The sequence below is a fragment of the Aethalodelphis obliquidens genome, unplaced genomic scaffold (assembly GCF_003676395.1).
Source record: "Aethalodelphis obliquidens isolate GAN/ISIS:26980383/991018 unplaced genomic scaffold, ASM367639v1 scaffold48, whole genome shotgun sequence".
In the NCBI taxonomy this organism is placed as follows: Eukaryota; Metazoa; Chordata; class Mammalia; order Artiodactyla; family Delphinidae; genus Aethalodelphis; species Aethalodelphis obliquidens.
Window position 1 is genome coordinate 534,551 of NW_020837992.1, and position 21,005 is coordinate 555,555.

Genomic DNA, 21,005 nt, shown 5'->3' on the forward strand with positions numbered 1-21,005 from the left:
GGGACAATGTCATCTTTTTTTGTCCTCGATTCCTGTTCCTGATTCTAAAGAGTAACCCCCAGACTGTCTGGCCTAGATCTGAACTTGAAGGGTACAACTTTGTAAGAAGGTGATAGGGAACTCAAAAAGATGTTCTGGACATTACCCAATGATGCTTGCAAAGAATTATGAATATATTTAGTGGTATTTCCACTCTGATTAGAAAGTGAAGAAGAGGCATCTGTCCTCCCTGGGTGATGTTTCTTATCAGCTCTGGTGCGCAGAGCAAGGTTGTCACCGATGAGGCCTGAAAAGAGGAAAGATCAAATTAGCATCTATACCAGCCACACTCAGACATGCCTGCCAAAATACACACTCCAACAAAACACCCACACATCAAAATGATGTTCTTCAACATATACTAAGTACGTGTTAACATCTGTAAACATATATCCACATTCCCTCCTATCCACAGACATCATACACATTTCAGTATGTACACTCAAATATATATATACTGCCCTCCTACCCACACTGATACACACATACACACACACATACACATGCACACTCACACACAGACGTAGTAAAACTACACACTGCACAGTGTAGGAGTGAGCTGATGTCATCTTCCTAGAATATTGCAGCCCAGACTCTGCCTGCAGATCAACTTTACTCAACCTCAGGTTTCAACATGTGGTCAGGAAACTGGGAGGTAGCCTTGACAACCAAGCCAAGACCCTGCAGGCCCAGCAGGATGCTGAGCAAGACAGTCGCGTACAACGTTCTGGTTGCTCCTGACTGGGAAGTAGAGAGCAAGGCATGTGTGATGACTCCACAGACAAGGCCAGGGCTGAGACCTGAGGAGAGGGACCCAGTTCTGGTGGGGATTTGGTCTGAAGAGGGCAGTTTGGGATGCTGTGGGTCACTCTAGAGGGGCCACACAGGTAGGCTGTGCAAGTGGGTGAGATGGGCATCCAGGACCAAGGGAGCCAGTGGGTAGGGGTTGCATGGTACAGAAGAAGTTTCTGATCCAGTTGAGGCACAAACTAGCATCCACCCCCAGCTCCACCACTACCTGCCCACTTGGCAGTAGGTAGAGCCACAGGTCAGCACAGTGTCAGGACATTTAATGTTCAAAATTCAACTCAAGGGCCTTCGGAGGAGGGGAAGAGAGGAGTGAGGAAGAAGAGGAGAAGAGGGAGGGAGGGACACACTGTCCTTATCCTGATGCTTGAACTATGCCTTGGCTCTACCGAGGAAAGGGAGGCAGCAGGCAACAGAAGAAGAAGTGAAATCTGGACTTTAGAGCTTCTAAGGACCGTGGTCCTAGCAGTATAAGGGCAGTTTCAGCAAATTCCAAAAGTAATTTGGATTATTATAATGTATTGGGTTGGCCAAAAAGTTTGTTCTGGTTTGACCATAAGATGGGACAAAAACCCGAACGAACTTTTTGGCCACCCCAATAGTTGGCCTTAAGCTGATCGAGAATCTAAATCCTGAGTTGGGTACAACTACACTGTAGAGTAACTTGGAAACTTTGAATGTTGGCTACATTAAACTCCCTCTCCCTAGGCTTGTGTATAGAAAGAAGAGAGGATGAGAAAGTAGGTGAAGTGCTTTCTGGTTCTTATTATCACTGCCCTCTACAAAGTTCAGAACTAATCACCAATGATGAGAATAAGACACTTCCTAGGTAATGGGGGAATGTGGGGGATAAGACCTTGCTACTGTCCAAAAATGAAGACTGTTTCCCTCCAGTTCATTGCATCATCATCTAGAACAGCTCTGTGGGATGAGGTGGGACCAGCAGCCATTGTAATAGCACAGGGACTCCATGGTCTAATGAAAAGGGCATATTTGAAGTCAGCAGATCTGGTGCCAGTCCTGGCTCTATTAAGAACTAGCTGTGTGACCTGGTGAGTGATACGAGAACCTACATAAGGACAGAGTTCTATTTCCTAAGTCAAAAAACAGGTGATGATCTGTCACAAGACTTTTTTTTCCGTCAATTATGGACTAAAGCAAGGCCCAGAACACCAGACCCCAGTCAACAGCATAGTCAGGAAGATGTTAAGTATTTTCAGGTTTTGGTGCTAAACCACCCTGTCTATACCTTGACCTGTTTCCCTGGCCTCCTTGGTGGTTGACCTTGGTCAATTCTGGTCTTGCTGACACCAGATCTTTTTGTTTGATGCATTCCAGGTTATCTTGTTTCCAGTCCTAGCCCTGTTTCCAGTAACAATTGTTTCCCCCTCAATGAGCAGAGGTCTCACCTGGCCTGATCCAGCTTTGTGGAGGAGCCAGTGAAGAGGCCATCTAAGAGATGTGTTCAATGCCAAAATACTAGAATTCCAGGGCATTTTAGTGAGCTATATGAAGCAATGGAGCAGAATATTTGAAACCTGAACTGTCCTGGAAATGTAGGACATATGAGCATAGTAACCTGTTTTCAAGCAGTCTGCAAACAAGATGTCAACCTCTAAAAAGATCACTAAGAATATCAAACAACAGATTATAAATGCCAAATGGATGGTATGGATAATATTAATTCTGTAGTGAGAAAATGGTCAGCACAGGTTTTCAAGGTGGAGGACCAAGCTTAAGCTGTGCATTCAGGAGTGTGAGGGATTGGGAAAGATGGGAAGGAGGCAGTGAGGTATCCAAGAGATAATGGCATGAGCCATGGTGCAGCAATGCCAGGCACATATAGGCATACATGGAATGGGGACCACATTACAGGGCAGGGATAGGGATCATAGGCAAATGTTGAGGGCTCTGGGATGCAGAGCTGCTCTGATGCTTAGAGAACAGTGATGAGAGTCACCTTGGAGCACAAAGTGGCAGAAACCTAAAAAGATAGATGGGGCCAAATTATGAAAGGTCTTAACTATTAGGCAAAGAAGTCCATACTTAATGCAGTAGACAAATGGAGGGTGTCTCAGAATGATCTGAGCAAAAGAAGAGCAAGTGAATGTAGAACTTTAGGAAGGTAAGTCTACTAACAGTGGGAAGGGTGATTTGGGGATTGGATTTGACAGAGTCTACTGCAATCATCTAGATATGAAGAAGCAACAGGTCTTGAGACTGGATCTAAGGAGCAAAGTACAAGGTGAAGCCAAAACTGAGTCTGAGTTTTCTGGGTAGAGTGACTGGGAACCGATGGTATCTGATAGAAATGGAGATCAGGAAGGAAGCTGGCCTTGGAGAAGACAGTGGGCTTAGACTGACATTGATGTGGTGGCTGGACATCCAAGGGGAGAGACAGAGCAGGTAGGAGGGGCGGGATGAGAGAAGATGTGGACAGACTATGCAGATAAGAAAGTCAATAGTAAAAAAGTAAACATCAAAATGGACAACATGAATAGAATCTCTCTAAGGAAAGAAAGTGGAGAGAAAAGGAAGAGTGAGTGGATATAGTGAGGGAACGGGGACAGGAAGAGATCCAGGGGAGACACAGCCGGGGAAGGAGGCAGAGAAACCTGGGGTCAAGGAAAAAGAGGGGAGACTGCCTCCAGGAAAATGTGGTCAAGGAAAATAAGAATTTACAGAGGCCACTGGGTTTGATTCATTTAACATATACGTATGAGGCACCTATGTATGCTGGACCCTGGTATATTAAGAATTATCCCCATTCAACAGACCTCTAGGAGTGCCTGTGATGCTGCCAGGTTCTGAGCCTGGTTCCCCGTGTGGAAGAGGAAAACTGAAAAGTTTCACAACACTCCCTCCACCCCTACCCACCCAGCAGTCGGTAAGACTCGGATGGTTCTAGGCAAGAGAAAAGGCATTGCTGTAGAAGAGCATAACTTGTTGGGGAAGTTGGTATTATTGTGAAAGTAAACAGAATACTTAGTCTCCATTTCCGGAGAGCCAAGAGGAACCCATTCCGACTAGTTGGGAAACGCGGCAAAGCGGTAAAATGGGTGAGTTCTGACAGGGTGTGGTTGAAAGTGGGGGAATCAGAAAAGGCGACCTCCTGGTAGAGGTGGTGTCAACGAAGGCTTCTTCTTGGAGGTGTTCTTTAACCTGTCTGGAAGAATGGGAGAATAGGAGAGGTCAGAGAATCCCCAGCTTGAAGCGCCGCTCTCCTTCCCAGAGAGCCTTCGGCCCCCCCACCTCTTTCTCCTCCCGCCTCCCTCAGCCTGCAAGCTCAGCTACGGTTCCCAGCACTGACGTCAGCGGGCGATGACCTCAGCGCAGAGGAGGTGGCGGTAGGTGGGGGCGGGACTGAGACCGATGGCGCGCGGGGCGGGGCGGAGGCCAGGCTCCGCCCCTATCCGCTGGCTGCGGCCAATGAACTCCGCCGCCGGCTCCTCCGGCTCTCGCAACAGTATGAAAGGCGTGTAGCAGGTAAAGTCCGGGCAAAGCCCTCGCGACTGGCGAGCGAGCAGAGGCTTACGGTTCGGCACGTCCCATCAGAGACCTCTCTCTGACCCCCGCCTCCGCCACCGCTCCCAGAGTTGCACACGACATGAGCCAGGCCAGCTGGACCGGGAAGAGAACAGACATGCTCCCGGAGATCGCCGCCGCTGTGGGTTTCCTCTCCAGCCTTCTGAGGACCCGGGGCTGCGTGAACGAGCAGCGACTTCAGGTTTTCAGCGGGGCTCTCCAGGAAGCCCTGACGGGTGAGCACATTGCGGAGGGTCCTGGCGCCCGTCGAACCCTGACACCGGGGTTCGGCCCCCCTCCCTGCCTGAGGCGTCTTTCCTCTCCACTTAGGGCAGGGCTCCCCACTCGAGCAGCTCCGGGACTCGGTTTCCTTCCAGCTCCCGGGGCGGCCTGCAGTCTCCTCCCCCCACCCCCACATCCCCACCTTCCGCCCATTCCTCTGGGTCCTGTCCCTCCTCCTCGGCCCTGCTCTAGGGTCTCGGTCCGCGGTTGTTCTGGTTGGGCGCTCCCCTCCAAGCTGTCGCGGGCGCAAACACTAGACCTGAGTGCGATCCCGAGTCCCCGGCTTATGTCCCGGAAGGGGGGGGGGGGTACCTGCGGGTCTGAGTGCGAGCTCATCTCCCTCTCAGTGGACCCTGAGACCCTGCAGGCAACAAAGCCTGACCGGCCGGGGGGTCGTTATGGAACAAGAAGGCGCAATTGAACCTTCTCAACAACTTGGTGTCCCAGCCGTGGTTCTTCCCGCCGCGCGGGGCTGCGCTGAGCCTGCGTCTGCTGTTCACTCAGTCGAAGTTGGAATCCGGGCCCCCTTTGTATTTTCTGCCCACCCCCTTAGCCATCTGCCACCTATTATGGTACAGAGAGAGCCTTGTACGTAGTAACTGCGCTCTGCGGGCGTGTGTCGGGGTTGGGGGCGGTGCGGTGTGAGACGGAGGAGGTTGACAAGATACAAGCAGCCGCTGGCTGGGGAAGAGACCCATCTCCCAGCTGTTTCTAGCGGGTTGGCCGGCGGTCTTGGGCAGCAATAGCCATCTCTGAACGTGCCCACACAGATCCTGCCTTCTGAAGAACAACGTATGTTTCACCCAAACATCCCGGTTTTGCCTCCCTTACCCGCTGAGACAGGCCTCTGACTTTTCAAGGCAGAGGGAACCACTGAGGCACAGGGTGGGAGACATGGGTCCGACAATGATGGCAGCCTTCTTGGCCTTGAAACTTCAGCTCATAGGTCCCCAGAGGCCCTGCCTGGACATGCCAGCCCCAGTCACACCCCTCCTCCTTAAACTGGGGATGTGCCAAAGGCAATATACTGGCTACAGAGGATTGACCCAGAGCTCTGGGACACCCTCCCGATACACATAAACCCTTGTCCTGGAAGGAGGGGTTTTTCCAGATCCCGTAATTTTTTTTTCTGCTACAGTGTCAGGAGGGTTTCAGGAGGGTCCTGAAACTCATGAGAAACCATGTTGCTTACTTAAAATCACTAGGTCCCTTCCTCTCCTATCCCATCACCCCCACCCACCTTGTGTAGCATCCATGGCCCAACTGTTCTAACCAGTCCATATCCCCCTTGTCCTGTCTCCACAGAGCACTACAAACACCACTGGTTTCCTGAAAAACCATCCAAGGGCTCTGGCTACCGCTGCATCCGAATCAACCACAAAATGGACCCCATCATCAGTAAAGTGGCTAGCCAGATTGGACTCAGCCAGCCTCAGCTGCACCGGCTGCTGCCCAGTGAGCTGACCCTGTGGGTGGACCCCTACGAGGTGTCCTACCGCATTGGGGAGGATGGCTCCATCTGCGTCCTGTACGAGGAGGCCCCGGTGGCCACCTCCTATGGGCTCCTCACCTGCAAGAACCAAATGATGCTGGGCAGGAGCAGCCCCTCAAAGAACTACATCATGGCAGTCTCCAGTTAGATCCCCCACCACCCCACCCGGTGCTCTGCTGTACTCATTCTGCTGTGACAACAGGCCACTGCATACCTCTACCTGGGGAATTGTATTTTAAGTGAAGAGTTATTTATATATATATATATTATTTTTTTTAAGAAAAGGGGGGAAAAATACCAAAAGATTTTTTTAAGAAAAAAATCCTTAAAGGGAGCTGCTTGCAAGTGGCCTCCCCAGGTGCCTTTGGAGAGAATTGTTGTGTGCTTGATTCTGGGAGGCAGTGTCTGGAATGGGAGGGGGGAATGGTCAGGGAGGGCATGGGTCTGGCCAAGGTAAGGTGGGAGAAGCTTGGCTAGCAACCCAGGAAGATGTGAGAGGGAGCAAGCAAGGTTAGTACTGTGAATGAGAGAGGTCAGGATCTGCCCTGGGGAGAGAAGAGAGGCTGAGTTCAAACCTCTCACCCAGGACACCTGCATCCCTGGCCCCTCTCTTACTCTTAACTCAGGGGCATTCAAGCCTGGACTTAAATCATACTATATTGCCTAATCTTCTCTTTCAATTTTTGATGAGATTCTAGGCAGAGAGTGAAAAGGCCTCTCCTGATTCCTTCTGTCCTGAGCAGCTTTTCTTGAAATCATGACTTGTTTCTAATTCTATTCTCAGGGGGCTGTAGATGTTGCTTCCCACCAAGAATATAAAGCTTTTTGTTTTGGGAGTCAGGGGAGTGAGGCAGGGGTTGAGGGTTATTGGAGTTGGGAGAGAAGGGCACTCTGCACAAAACCTTTGCCTTGCTATGAGCTGCTCTATGTGTGAGTATGTGTGGCAAATACCTTGGGGTTGATTTGCAATGGAATTTTGGGACCCATAGAGTATCCACTGGGATATTTTTTGACCAAAACCCTTCTTTTGTAACCAGACAGAAGTCCTCATGATGCTGCCATTATCCCTTTGAGAGGTGGCTCAAAAGCTACAGGGAACTTCAGGTCCTTGAATACTGCCTTCTTTTTAAAAGCACAACACTCCTCTCTAACTGCCCCCCTCCCCGCCGCTCCTCTCCCCTTCTGGTTGGGTCATGGAGCTACCCTATTTTCTAGGACAAGAGTTCTCAGTCACTGTGCAATATGGCCTCCTGGGTCCCAGGAGGATCTGGAGGAGAACTGGCTCTCACAACCTCCTGGTGCCCTGGTGGGCTTAAGGAACCATTTCTCCCTCTGTCCTCAGGACTATGGCTGGATGCTTAGCCTTGCAGATATTCCTTGGCTGAATGGGAGAATGCCCGAAGTTCTGCAGGACTACTTGGTATTCTTGTAGGGCTGACACTGAAAGCCAAACCTTGGGCATTGTTTTTTCTCCCTGGTGCTCAGAGCACCTGTGGGAGAGGCTACTGTCTCTCTCAGTACAATCCAAATTTGTCTATAGACTTGTGCAATACTTACTGTTCTGGGTTGGAGAAAAATGGAAAATTACACAGGGAAGAAATCTCCTTCCTTCAGTTTCTCGGTGACATTAGTGAGGGATCCTCAGAAGGCTTTGAATTTCCCAAACCTGAATCACCTTAAGAAGGATGTAGCTAGAACATCTGGTCAACCTGGCTACCCTCCTGCTGTTGCCTTTAGTGAGGAAACTTTCTCCCCACTGCCAGTCCCCTTTCCTGCATTTCTTAAATACTCAATTCTGACTCAAGGGTGCTAGTTACCAAACACTCCCCTACCCATTCCTGCCAGTACTGCCTCTTCAACTTTCCAGATCCCGAGTACCTTCCCAGATCCTTTTTCCAGTCCTTATTGCTTTAAAGTTAACTTCAGGCCAGTAGACCCAAGAGCTCATTTTCTGGTCTGTGGGTTGAAACAAAGCTGTGAATCACTGCAGATTGTTGTTGCATCTTGTCTGCAAACAGGTCCCTGCCTTTTTATAAGCAGCCTCATGGTCTCATTCTTAATCTTTTCTCTCTTCTTTTTCACGTTCACTTTAAAAACAACAAAACACCCAGAGCTGGACTGTTGAGCAGGCCTGTCTCTCCCATTAAGTAAAAATAAATAGTACGTTTGTAAGCTATTCTGACAGAAAACACAAAGGTTACTAATTGTATAATAGTGTTTTTATATGGAAGAATGTACAGCTTTATGGACAAATGTACACTTTTTTTTGGTTTCTTTAATAAAAGTGTAGCAGATGAAGTCGTGTGGTATAGAGAAGATAAAATTCCCACATCACTAATTTGCGTTTCCCTCAGAAGCAAATCCTTTGTGCCTCATAGTATTTCTCTTCAGTTGGATTCAGCAGACCTATCGCGTAGGTGGTAGGGACATTTCCAAGCATCCCCTCTTTCCTGGGAGATAGCTCCTTACTTCCCTTCTTTAATGCATATTCTAACTTCCCTGTGAAAATGCTAGATGGGCCAGTGTTCTAGTCTGAGCATTCCTCAGTCTAGCCAGGGCTCATCTTATGCATCCTGTTCTTCCTCCGCCTTACTCATTAGTTCATTCTGCAAGCATTTATTGTATGTGCTAGGTACTAAAATTATTAAAAATGATTAAGACTCACAGCCCGCTCACAGACTGGGATGGTTAACAGAGGACACTGAACCCCTTTCCAGGTTGGGGCAGAATTTTTTGAAATTCCTGCTCAAGCTCTCTTGTCATCTTTGGGGCTCCCACTTGGCAACCACCATTCTTATTATACAAGAGCAATTGGGCCTCAGGATACAGGCACTGGAGCTGAACATGTGACAGAAGGCCAATGTTACCAGTTAGCTAAAAAGGAGCTGCTTCTGACAGCAAACACCATAGGTCTGTTACCCTTTATAACTCTGGCTATGTAGATAGGATCTATGCAAGGACATAGAAACACCCTTTCTCATCCCTGATTCTAGGGTTCTGCCCATGAGGTTTTGAAACAGGCTTCCCCACCCCCACTTCACTTGCTAGCTCCGCAGTTTGCACTAAGGTCGGTCACAAGTACATTTTTGACCTGGGCTATCTTTTTTCTTGGCTGTACGTGGGCTATACTGAAACTAAATTGTAAACATGTTGTCTCATGAGCAGTGGTACCACCCTACACACACACACACACACACACACACACACACACACACACACACACACACACACTTCATTTCATACCTCCATGACCCTCATCAACAAACATGCAGTTTGACCTAGGTGTCTTAGGTGGGAGGTAGGCCTGGGAGTCTGTGTGTGATATACTGGGAGGGTAGGTGAGCCAGGAGATGGGGGTCAGGGAAGCTAGCTCATTTGTATCACAAATAGAATTGGTTAGGGACCCACTTGTGTCAAGGAGTTGTTTAAAAGAATGGTCCCATTTTCATGTCTAGCTTCTAACACAAATGTCCTAGGTACTCATTTGTTAAGGACCTACCTAGGTCCTTAACAAATGAGGTTAGGGTCGAATTTTTGCCATCCTGGTGTACTCTTCTCTTATTCAGTACAAAATCAGCATCTAACTTCTTGTTTCCTAACAGGCTTCTCTCATGAAGGATATTTCATTGTTTAGTCAAAGGCCTGAAATTCAGGGAGGGTTGTCTGGGGGTTAAGGGGACACCGTCACCCACCTCTGTTTCCAAGCCAGGTAAACCACAGAATGGCAGATTGATCTTGAGGTTTCTCATGGCTCTAGGTAGAACTAATAGTCCCTCAATTTAAATAAGAGGGTTCTGTGATCAAGCAGTTTGTTATTTACTTTAGATCTGACCAATGTCAATAGGAGTGGAGAGTACCCCTTAGCCAGGTGAGGGGATAGGGGCTGTAGACAAGAATTGCTTGAGGAATTGCAGTTGGTGGCTTTTATGTGTTCAGGGACTGGGCATTGGTTGGTCCATTCTGCTCCCAGCTTCCCCGCTTGGTAAACAGTGCCAGCCTGGGAGACCTGTGCTTGGTCAGCTGTTTCTGGATGATAAGCACCACCCCAAAGAGTGTAGACAAGGCCCTGGGAGCTGCAGATTAAGAGCCCATCCTGGCTCCTGATAAGGAGGTTTGGGTGGGGAAGTCCTTGATGCTGCAACAAACGAGCCCCGGGGGAAGAAACCCACTTCTGTGAGGCTGACATCTGTTCCTCGAGTAGCCTGTGGTCCGGAAAGATAGTGAGGACTCCTGGCTTCCAAGCCAGTGCTGGCACCCGGCCCAAAAAAGAGTGGTGCAATAGAAAGAGTTCTGGGCTGGGGTGGGGTGGGGGGGCGGGGGGTAGAATCTATGGGCTGTGGTCCAGGTTCTTCTTCCTAACTAGCTATGTGAGTTCATATAAACCCTGAAAGTTTCCTGTCTCAGAAATTAGGGCGTGGATTAGATGAACTCTGTTCCTTTCTTCAGCTTCTGGTTCTAAATTATCTCCATTATCCTAGCAATTACTGGAGAGCAAATTAGCACAATTATTATCATATTTTCAGTTAGTTGAACTGAAAGTTCATTGGGGCTGGGAAGTGAAGTCTGTAATAATCTTCCCTTGTTTGCCTCAGACTCCTGCCTGATAAGGTTTCAGTTTCCAGGTCTAGTGAGACAGTGCTGCAAAGAGGTCAGGAGCTCAGGCCCTGGTGTCAGGCTGCCTGGAGGTCTAATCTCAGCTCTACCACCTACCTACTGGCTGTGAAACCTGGGGCAGATTACTTCACCAGGCCTCCATTTCCCCATTTGTAAAATGGGATTAAGAATAGAACCTATCTCAAAATGGTATGAGGATTAAATGAGATCCATATTCTACTTAGAATAGTGCTTTGCACACTTGAGTACTAAATAAATGAGAATTGTAGTTTTAAGTAGAAATTAACCTCATCTCTTCATGGGCTCTGAACTGGTCCTGAGATGAATAAGGACACTCTGACATTCTGATAACTGGAAGGAAACCATTATTAAATTAAAATTCCTACTGGGCCTCCAAGAGCAGCTACAGTTAACACCAAGAAGCCTATATAAGTACCTGATAAATAAATGAATGAACTGATGTCTGACCTTTGTCATTCTTGCTGAAATGGACAGTGTTCTTTCCAGACATCTGATCTCATTGACCACCGAGCAGTTTTGACCTGTTGGCTTCATGTTCTGCTTGTGGAGATTAACCAAACCGGCTACGTGCTCATTCACACACCAAGTGGGTGGGGAAAGGGATTTTCCAATAACAACTTTGCTTACCTCCATCCTGCCCATCTGTGGAATCACACCCATATGCTCTCCCTTCCCAGAAGAGAGAGAAATGGGGAGATGGGGAAGGGTAATGAGTTCTGGAGAGTTCTGGCTTTCTCTCTGCACCATTTCTTTGCAGAGCTGGCAAAAACAAAACAAAACAAAACAAAACAAAAAACCATTTGAGCTTAGTCTAAAAGGCTACCAGGGCCCTGGATAACAATGATCTTATACAAACAAGTGTACCCCAGATGTGCAGCCAGTCCTTTCCCTTGGATTGAGAGAAGCCTGGTTCTCTGAGCTCCCACCAGCTCCAAGACATTTTGTTCCCAGCTGAAGTCTGGCTCTTCCACTCCCCACCCTCATTGCCATAAACAAGGGCGGCCTTAATCCAACCCTGGTTCAGTAAACCTGACAGGCTGCCCAGAGCACATCAGATAAGAGGAGGTTATAGCTGGGCAGGTTGGACCAAGGACTACTTTATATACCAGCAGGGAGAGCTCCTTTAAAATTTGGTGGGTAGCAGGGGTGAGGGTAAGGCCAGACAGTCAATGAATGAGGATAGCTGGACAGAGGCTACAATGAACTTGGAGAGCCAGCTCAAGCCTTGTCTGAAAAGGACCCCACTCATTAGCTCTATACCAGATATTGTAATTTTTCAAGAGAAACCTGAAATGTAGACTTCTATTTGACATCTCCCTAAATTCTAAAGATGGCAACTAATTTTTTTAAAGTGTTAAGCTATTTTTTTTAAGTGCATATCAGCCTAGGCTGCCAGTTTGTGACCTATGATGCCCCTAGGAGTGGGGATGTAGAGGTTTCTGACCCCATCCCCCATACTCACAGCGAGGCTCTGCATTGAGGACATCAGTGGCTGGCTGTCACCATGGCCATGATCTTTAGGAAGGAACACCCCTAATAGAACCAAGGGCACACCTGAGGCCTCTTCCCCCTCCAAGGACTGGACTAGAAGCAGCTCTCCCTTCCCTCAACTGGTGTCCATTAGCCTGTGCCTGGGACTGTGGCCTCTGGACCTTTACTCAGGGATGCTCTGCCCCTCTCCTACCCACCCACTTCATCTGGTTAACTCTTGCCTCTGAAGATTTAGAGCATCTCTTCCAGGCAACTTTTCTGTGACATTTCCCCTTCCCAGTCTGGGACAAGTGTTCCCATGTTACTCAGTTCTTTCCTCTACCCTAGTCCTTATAACCCTGAGTTTACAGCTAGAATGTAGGCCAGGGACCTTATCTGAGTAGTGTTTGGTGCTTAGTGGGTGTTAGTGAATATTGGTTGAATGAATGAATGTCAAAGTGGCCAAGAGTAGAGGCTAGCAGATCAAGGAGATTTAGATCAGGGATGGGAGGAAAAACTCAAGTCCATTCAGGGTCTGCCACGAGGAGTCCCAGCTCAAAATACCAACCTGTGATTGCACCTTCTTAAAAAAAAAACCAATCCTTTGACTCTAGCAGCCTCTTAGGTCTTTAACCACCTGCCATTGAAATGTAAATGTCACTTAAAGAGGCGTGCACACACTTCAAGTCATAATATGGGAGAGCCTTAGTTAACAATGAACCCCTTAAATGGGTTTACCCAGAAAGTAATCACCTGAAGAAGAAAAGCCTGGGCTGCCATCAGGAAGGAATTCCAAGGTGGCAGGAGAGAGAATAGGGTCCACAGCTCCTGAACACTGATGCTGTCTACAGAAATTCTCTTCCCAATGTCTACTTGTGAAGCCAGCTATGAGGTGGTGGAAATAACTCTAGGTTTAGGAGTTGGGAAATAGGGGCCCTAGCTTCAGGTCTGAAAATAGCTAGTAATAGATGTCTTTGACAACTTAGACTGGTCACTTCCACCTCCTGAGTCTTGGTTTTCTCATCTGTAAAATGAGTCACTTATGCTAAATCACCTCTCACCATTCCATTTCCATTTCCAGATGGAACAGGAAAATCTCTGATTCTTCTGTCCCATTTAGGCCAGCACAGAGTTCTAGTCGGGCCCCTGTCACACTTGAAATAAAACAACAGCCTTCTACCTGCTCTACTACCTGGCCTGCCCAGCAGCCCGGGGCAAGTGCAAACTATTTTCATTGTGCCATTCCCTTCCTGCTGCCTTTCTTTTTCACTCTGAATCCCTAAAATGGGAATATAAGGCTCTCCCAGTCTTTCCAACCTCAAATACTCTGTGCAATGGCCTATCTGCACCAGGACCCCTCACCTTGTCGATTCTTACCTGCTCACCTTTCCTTGCAGCCACGTCCACATTTGCAAGTTTCTCTACTCCGACAATTATCACGGCCCAAAACTGCTTGTAAAAGACTTTGACACACTTTCTTCTAGGACATGAGCACTTAACCATGTGCTGAGCACCCACAATTGCCAGATACTCTGCCTGGTGCCTTACACACAGACTGTCTCTTGTAATGTCCACAGCGCACTGTGAGATATTGTTACCTCAAGTTCACAGATGAAGAAAGCAAAGCACCAGTAACTAGAGGGAGAGGTAGTGGAAACAAATTTAAAATCAGTGTGACTCTTGGGACTTCCCTGGTGGTCCAGTGGTTGAGAATCCATCTTGCAATGCAGGGGACACGGGTTCGATCCCTGGTCAGGGAACTGAGATCCCATGTGCCGCGGGGCAACTAAGCCCAAGCGCTGCAACTACTGCGTTCTGGAGTCTTCATGCCACAGCTCAAGAGAAGCCCGTGTGCCGCAATGAAGAACCCACGCGCTACAACGAAAGATCCCTTGTGCTGCAACTAAGACCTGACGCAGCCAATAAATAAATAAATAAAGCTTTAAAAAAAAAAAAAAACACCAAAAAAACCTACATGACTCTCTAGAGTTTTTTCCTTTCCCTGTTGCCTCTTCAGGATACTTTTCCTGAATAATCCTGCTAGTCCTCTTTAAAAACATTCTTACCTCAGGGCTTTTCAATGTTTGTACATATGGTTTAAAACTGCTTGCACTTTTATAACACATTTCTTACTCTAGAGCCTCTTACTGATATGTATATACATGTCATTTATTACTGTTTACACTTTCATAACAAAGAGTCAGCACATCTTCATGTTTTGCTTTTGGTTGAGGTCTGGTGGCTTTGCAAGCTTGCATCCCCTCTCCAACTGTTACCGTATACACCTCCACAGGAGGAACCATTGTGTTCTATTTCTTTTTATACCCCCATGTGCCATGCACAACTTGGCATGAGACAGTCTTAGTACACTGAGTACACTGGCGGTTGAATGAAAGGATGTGCCCACAGGTGACTGTGGGGCAAGTGCCCTCTCCTCACTGCCCTCTTCTAACATCCTCCCTCCCATTCAGGACCTAAAAAGGAAATTGCCCACTTTGGGAGTTTCCTAAGAGCAGGTGAGGGAGCCCTGTGAGCTGAGTCCCCCTGCAGATATCACAGTTCCCAGCACATGGTCTACACACCAGCAAATTTGTTCTTAGGTGGATACTGATGGTAGGACTTCATTTGATCTTTTCAGTCAAATCTGTTCCACACAGCTGGAACCACAACAACTTGAAATAATAAGCAATGAGTAGGCAGATATGAATGCAGGTCTGGATAAATAAGTTTGGAAATAAATGGAGACTTATTGTTGGAAAAATGCTTTCACATACCATAGGCTGATGCATCATTTAAGGATTCTGTCTTCATGCTTATACCATGGCTTTAAATTTACATGGTCTGAAGATGATTAAGCTTTCTGGCTGAGGGTGAGGAGACCACAGAAGGAAGGAGAGGGGCAGAGGCACAAGCCCTCTCAGGAGTCTTTCCTTAATGAGCCTTCTTGTCCTGGCTCTAGGGAAGCTGGTGCCGGAGGGGGATGATCCCTTTCCTCTGTGTGTGTGTGTGGTTGGGTAGGGGGGAGTGACAGTGCATTTGAGCAACTCAGCTGTTAGTTCTCTGCCGCTGCTGGGTACCCAGAGAAGCGCAATCAAGCAGCCGAGCCCCTCCCCCAGCTCCTCACTGGCCTAACTAATCCTGAAAGCCCTTTCTTCTCCTGGGCAGAGCGTCCCCTTGCCAGCTGCCCATTCCTCCAGGTGTTTCCTGTAGCTCTTTGTTTGCTGGCTGGGTGGCTGAGGGCAGAAGTGGGAGTCTGTTTTGGCTTCCCGTTAACCAATGGCAGCCAGTGTGGGGGTAGGTCTGGAGCTCCTGTATCTGGGGGGAACTGACCACAAACACCAGCTGCCTCCTGATACCTGCCTTTCTGAGAGTGTATAAACAGTACTGGGCCCAGAGAGGAAGAAGGCTTTCTCGGCAGAGCAGGGCAGGGGCTTCAGCTGGGTCAGAACAGAGGGTCATATCGCAAGTGAAATGTCTAGAAGCTTCCTACCTTAATTCCCCTTTCCCCAGGGGAGAGGGTCAAGGTCTAAAGTGTAAGTCACCACAGGGACCTCAGCACAAAGGCCTGGTTGCCCTGGACTCTAACGCCAACATGACAAGGGCTGGTGGTGCTGGGTCACCCTCCACCGTTCACCTGCCATAAAGTGGAGTGCATTGCTTCTCAAGGCAAAGGCTGAGAGTGGAAGGGGCCGTCTTGACAAAGCCTCCATTTTCTTACCTCAGAGCTGAAGCGACTATACACCCCATCTTCACCAAACCTCCCCAACCCCAGACAGTTGGTGCAAAGACAAACGCTGTCTTGGGTTTCTCCCTGGCCACTCTTCCCAGGAAGGTAGGGTAGTATTTGCGGTTCAAGTTTCTCCATTTTAGTTGAAGTGATCCACTCATCTGGATGATTATTTTATTTATGTCTCCCTGGGAGGCTGTTGGCTCTGGGAGCTGGGCTGCGTATCTTGATGTTACATTGTATCTCCAGTGCTTGCATGGGGCCTGGCATACAGTAGGTTCTCAACAATAGTGTAAATGAATGAATGGGAATGTTACCTCCTTAATCCTTTTCTGTCTTGGTGTTTGCAATGGGTTAACAGAATAACACAATAATAAATGGCACTAGTGAGCATTCGCCATGCGTATAATATCATTAAATTCTCAGATTAACTCCATGGGTTGATATTATTACCCTTAGACTATAGATGAAGAGACTAAGACTCAGGGAAGGTGAAGCAAATTACCTACAGGCGTACTGCTAGTAAGTGACAGGGTCGGGTCAAATCCAGGACTGACTGAATAAACAGAGGGGGAAAAGAAAGAAAGAAAAACTAAGGCAACACTGGATCCAGGGTTTCTTCTAATTCCCCCTGTCACCCTTAGCCCTCTGGTCTTCTGGATTCCAGGAACTTTTACACCAAGCCACAGTTCACATTGCAGGTGGTCAAAAAACAGTTAAGAAGTCTGGAATCTCAATCTTACGTATATTTTATGTCCAAACTCAGATTGCCTGTCCTCTGAACTCCTGCCACTTATCCTAGCCTTGACTGATTTTATAACAACCCTCTAAACTTTTATAGGAAGAAGTTGCTGTTCCCTCACTTATTCATGTATATGATCTTTTATTTGTGTATGTCTTCCTTGAATTGCTTTCTTTTTATGTCATATTTCAATTTGAAGGCTCTAGAGATCACCTCTGGTATTTCTCAATACCCACTGTAGCTTCTGGGTTTAATGCAGTACCTGGGTATGAAACTGAGAGCAAGAAGGGCTGGGGAACCAAGCAGTCTAGTCTATACACTTCAGTGGACTCCCCCCAACCCCATAGGGCGCTCTCTCTCTCTCTCTCTCTCTCTCTCTCTCTCTCCTTTGCCCTTTGCCTCTTTCCAGATGGAGAAATACTGATCCAATAGAGACCAACCAGCCAGATGGATTGCTTCATCCTCAGCTGCTGACTTCCCAGCTCTTGTGCAAAACACAGGAACTCCTTGTGCTCATTGTGACCCACTTCCTTTCTTACTAGGACCTGCTCAGGGTAGAGGCTTAGGTCTCAGTGGCTTCTCTTGTTTTTGCAAAAGGAAAATAATCTCCCTGTCATAGTCGCCAATAGGTTTTTCCCATGACTTTTCCCATGGCACCTCCCAGGTGGGAGAGAAAAGAAAGGAACACTGACTGTGTCCTGAGATGAGCTTCAAAGATACCCAGGAGGGCAGAACACAATATAAAACCACTTGTTAAGATTATAGTGTTATTTGAATATGAGGGATTGAAGTGGGTTGACACAGGTCTTGGAGTCCAGGGTCTGTATCTGGGCTCTAGCACGGAGCCAGCTGCACGTGCAGCTTAAAGGACATTTTTATGGTTTTGAGTTTTCAGTTTGGCAGGCAGGCAATGTGTCCTGGAGTAAGGGCTCTCTTATGTCCAGAGACGGGTCCTTGTGAGAAGCACAGTGTGTGGGGGGTGGGGGTGGGCAGAGGCGAGAGTTTTTGTCCTCAGTGTGTTGTCAGTCCAAAGATGTTGATGGGATAATCATAAATGCTGGTACATAAAACACTGATATGTGATTAAATACAAATTAATGGAACTACATAGAATGATACATTCTACATAAATAAGTGCTTAGACAGTTGCTAGACAAATGGAAATGATTAGAGATGGGTGAGGTTAGTTCAAGCAAGGATCGGGAAAGAGAGCTGTTTTGAGAAATGCCTTTATTATCTTGTGCCCAAACAGCTCTGAGCACAGGCACCTTGGCCAGCTCAAACAACAGGAGGTCCGGTGGGTGGGTGGAGGAGCAGGGCATGGAGCCAGGTAGGAAGAGAGTGGTGAGCTGTGTTCCCTAAGCTCTGAGCAACTCTGCCCACTCCCACCCCTCACCCCTCACCCCCAGCACCACAGCTCAGTTCTTCTGCAGAAAGAGCAACCGGGGGCATTCAGCCCCGAAGAATGCAGACCTGTGGCCTCAGAATCATAACTTTGCATATGCGATACCTTTTTACTGAGACATAGGGAATGATTCCCTTTTATTCTGAATTTATCAAGATCTTTTAGCACCTTAGCCTAGAGCTCCCATTAATCCTCCCAAAACAGACTGGACTGATGTTGGAGGGTGGAGCGAGAAGGAGACAAAAATCGGAGATTCAGGAGATTAGGGGGCCAGGGGAGTCTTCACCTCTACTCTTTAAAAAAGATCTTTGCATTGCCCTAGACCTTTCTGGTCTCAATTGCCTCATGAAATAATAGATGTGAAGCACTCTGAAAATGTTTCAACACTCTACCTCCTGGGAGTTATGACTGTGGGCAAGCTGAAAGCAAAGCCTCCATGGGGGACTTGCCTGGGGGACCAGTGGTTAAGACTCCATGCTTCCACTGCTGGGGGCACGGGTTTGATCCCTGGTTGGAGAACTAAGATTCCACCAAAAAAGAAAAGAAAAGAAGAGAAAACCTCCTATTTGCACAGCCTGTCCTGTTTACAGAGCACTGGATTGCACACCAGCTTACTCTCTACTATGCTGGGAGGTAGAGGTGGCGGGTGATTTTACCATTTATGGAGAGGAAACTGAGGCTCAGACAGGCTAGATGACTTGCCCAGAATTATACAGCAAGCAGATGGTAAGCTGAGCATGGAAGCCAGGTCTCCTGATTCCTGGTCCATTTCTTTCCACCTAGCCTCTTAATGTTTGAAAGCACACATGGGTTGTTTTGATAGAATCCTATTCTAGAATAACTCAAAATTCATTATTTAATGGCAGAGTGCCAGATCCCACTGTTCTCCACCTGATAGGTCTTGGATTTTTCTATTTAACCCTATTTTTTGAGAGGCAAAACAATGCCCAGTCAAGGGAGTTTTACAGAACGAAAGCCTTCAAAGCACAATACCCCAAGCTACCACAGTGTAACATTGTTGCCCCAAATTGAGGTCTCCCTTCCCAGGGATTCTGGCTCTGCACAGAGCTGGACAGAAGCCGAGGAGTAGTGTGGGGGCAGAGCCTCCCCAGAGGGAAACAGATGGGCAGGCTGGCCCCAGTGCCAGCACTTTGAACAACCCTTTTCTTTTCCAGCCAAACGTCCAATGTCATTCCCCTCTCACCTCCAGCTCCCAGGCAGCCCCCCCCCACCCCCATTCTGTCTTTGGGTGGGCTCTGAGTAGCTGATGAACTCTGGAGGGATGGAGGCTGTTCTTTATGACTGGCAGAAGGATGAAAGGAGGCTTGAAACTGGTGTGGGGCAACTGTTGCCATCTGTCTGGTGGGACGTCACCAGGATGGTCTCGCCCATTCACTCCTTCACGCACCGCTGGGCTCGGGCCTTTTGTTTGGTTGGCTAGGGGTGGGGTTGCTGTAGTGCAGTGAAGAGAGGCGGCGGGTGAGAGAAGCAGCTTCTTTGTGTCTGGACCAAACTTTCAGTGATTCACTAGGGTGATTTGCATGAGGAAGCTGCCTAAGCCCCCAAACACCCAAGTGATTGACAGCCTCCAGCCCTCTCTCCTGGTCACACCCCTCCCCTTCCCCCTTCGGCCAAACAGCTCCCCAGGGTTAGAGGGAGTGGCCCCACTCCTCTGCAGGGATGGGGAGCAGGGAAAGCTGCTCTGTCCCTCTCTGTCCCCCCTCTGTCCCCATCCCTTTCCCAGTTGGAGGTGGGTCTGGTGTCTTCCTCCCTCCCCACCCCCATCGGTCCCTCACAGCGTTTTTCTTTTTGTTTGGTTTCTGCGTACTAGGCTGGCGGGCAGAGGGGCCAAAGCGGGAGGAAAGGCCCATTAACCACCCAGCAGCTGAGCAGGGAAAAAAAGGAGCTGAATTGAGACGTCGGGGTTGGCAGCCCTCCAGCCCAGCTCCTGGTCTTTGAATAACACCCCAGGCCAGGAGCTGGGATCAGTGTGTGGGAGGCTTTGGGGCATTTAATTATTTAAAGGGCTCACTAAAAGGAGCTAAGACCCTGGGGAAGGGGGAGGATAGGCAGATGGTGTGCCCAAGTTGCTGGGAACCTGGGTGCAGGATGGGTGAGGGTGGGGGTGGGGGAGGGAGGGAGGACTGAGCTAGAGGTCAGGGTTCAGGGAGTAAGAGAATGGGGGAGGGGAAGTGAAACAGAGATTGCCCTCTAGACCCAAGCACGCCCTGTGGATAGTCTTTGCCTACACCAGCTGTGAGCAGGCTCTCAGCTCCCTTCTGTACTCCTGCCCACCACTCCCCAACTTTTAAATTCGTATCTGCCCTGAGAGGGAACCATTTTGGAAACACACAACAAAACTGTTAAGTTTAGGGGATTACCCCTTCTCTTCTGGCACTTAGGGATGTTCCAGATTGGTTCAATGGTGACCTGAACTGGGCAGACGGATAGGAGGATTTTCTCTTCCTCCCTCCCTCACTCCCTCCCTTCCTTTCTTTCTTCTTTCTTTCTTTCTTTTCTTTCTTTTCTTTCTTTTCTTTCCTTTCTTTCTTTCTCTTTCTTTCTTTCTTTCTTTCCTTCTTTTCTTTCTTTCTTTCTACTTGTGGTAAAACTTCTGCAACATAAAATTCACCATTTTATCTAGTTTCATTTTATAAGATGAGACCATACACTGAGTCTGTGGAAACACTGAGAAAGCAAATAATTGGAGGTCCTGCTCTTGGGGGCACAGGGTGCTTCAAAAGGCAGTCTGTGCGCCCGAGAGCACAGGGGCCCTAGGTCCCTAGGTAGAAACATACTAGTCAGATTCAATTTGAATTCAGCTCTGCCATGTACTAGCTCTGCGACCACAGGTAAGTTATTTAATTGTTCAATGCCTCAA

The 21,005-nt window shown here is 48.2% G+C and overlaps 1 protein-coding gene and 1 long non-coding RNA gene across 2 annotated transcripts; one reads left to right on the plus strand and one right to left on the minus strand.

Moving 5' to 3' along the window:
- Positions 1-152: 152 nt before the first annotated feature.
- Positions 153-11,743, minus strand: LOC113607403 (uncharacterized). The gene is made up of 3 exons (XR_003427932.1): positions 11,408-11,743; positions 3,956-4,012; positions 153-286 (listed from the first exon to the last, which is right to left on the minus strand). It is a non-coding gene; the product is annotated as an uncharacterized LOC113607403 (long non-coding RNA).
- On the plus strand, positions 3,752-8,443 carry BTG2 (BTG anti-proliferation factor 2). Its single transcript, XM_027082670.1, has 3 exons — positions 3,752-4,193; positions 4,441-4,607; positions 5,959-8,443. Exons 1-3 carry the CDS (start codon positions 4,168-4,170, stop codon positions 6,291-6,293), a joined length of 528 nt encoding a protein of 175 aa, XP_026938471.1. The 5' UTR covers positions 3,752-4,167; the 3' UTR covers positions 6,294-8,443.
- Positions 11,744-21,005: the final 9,262 nt, after the last annotated feature.

What these genes read in the sequence shown, in the direction of transcription:
- BTG2 (XM_027082670.1), top strand. Translation starts at nt 4,168, where the DNA reads ATGACCTCAGCGCAGAGGAGGTGGCG. An exon ending in TCAGCGCAGAGGAGGTGGCG is followed by an intron (nt 4,194 to 4,440) that starts GTAGGTGGGGGC and finishes CACCGCTCCCAG; the next exon opens with AGTTGCACACGACATGAGCC. An exon ending in TCTCCAGGAAGCCCTGACGG is followed by an intron (nt 4,608 to 5,958) that starts GTGAGCACATTG and finishes CTGTCTCCACAG; the next exon opens with AGCACTACAAACACCACTGG.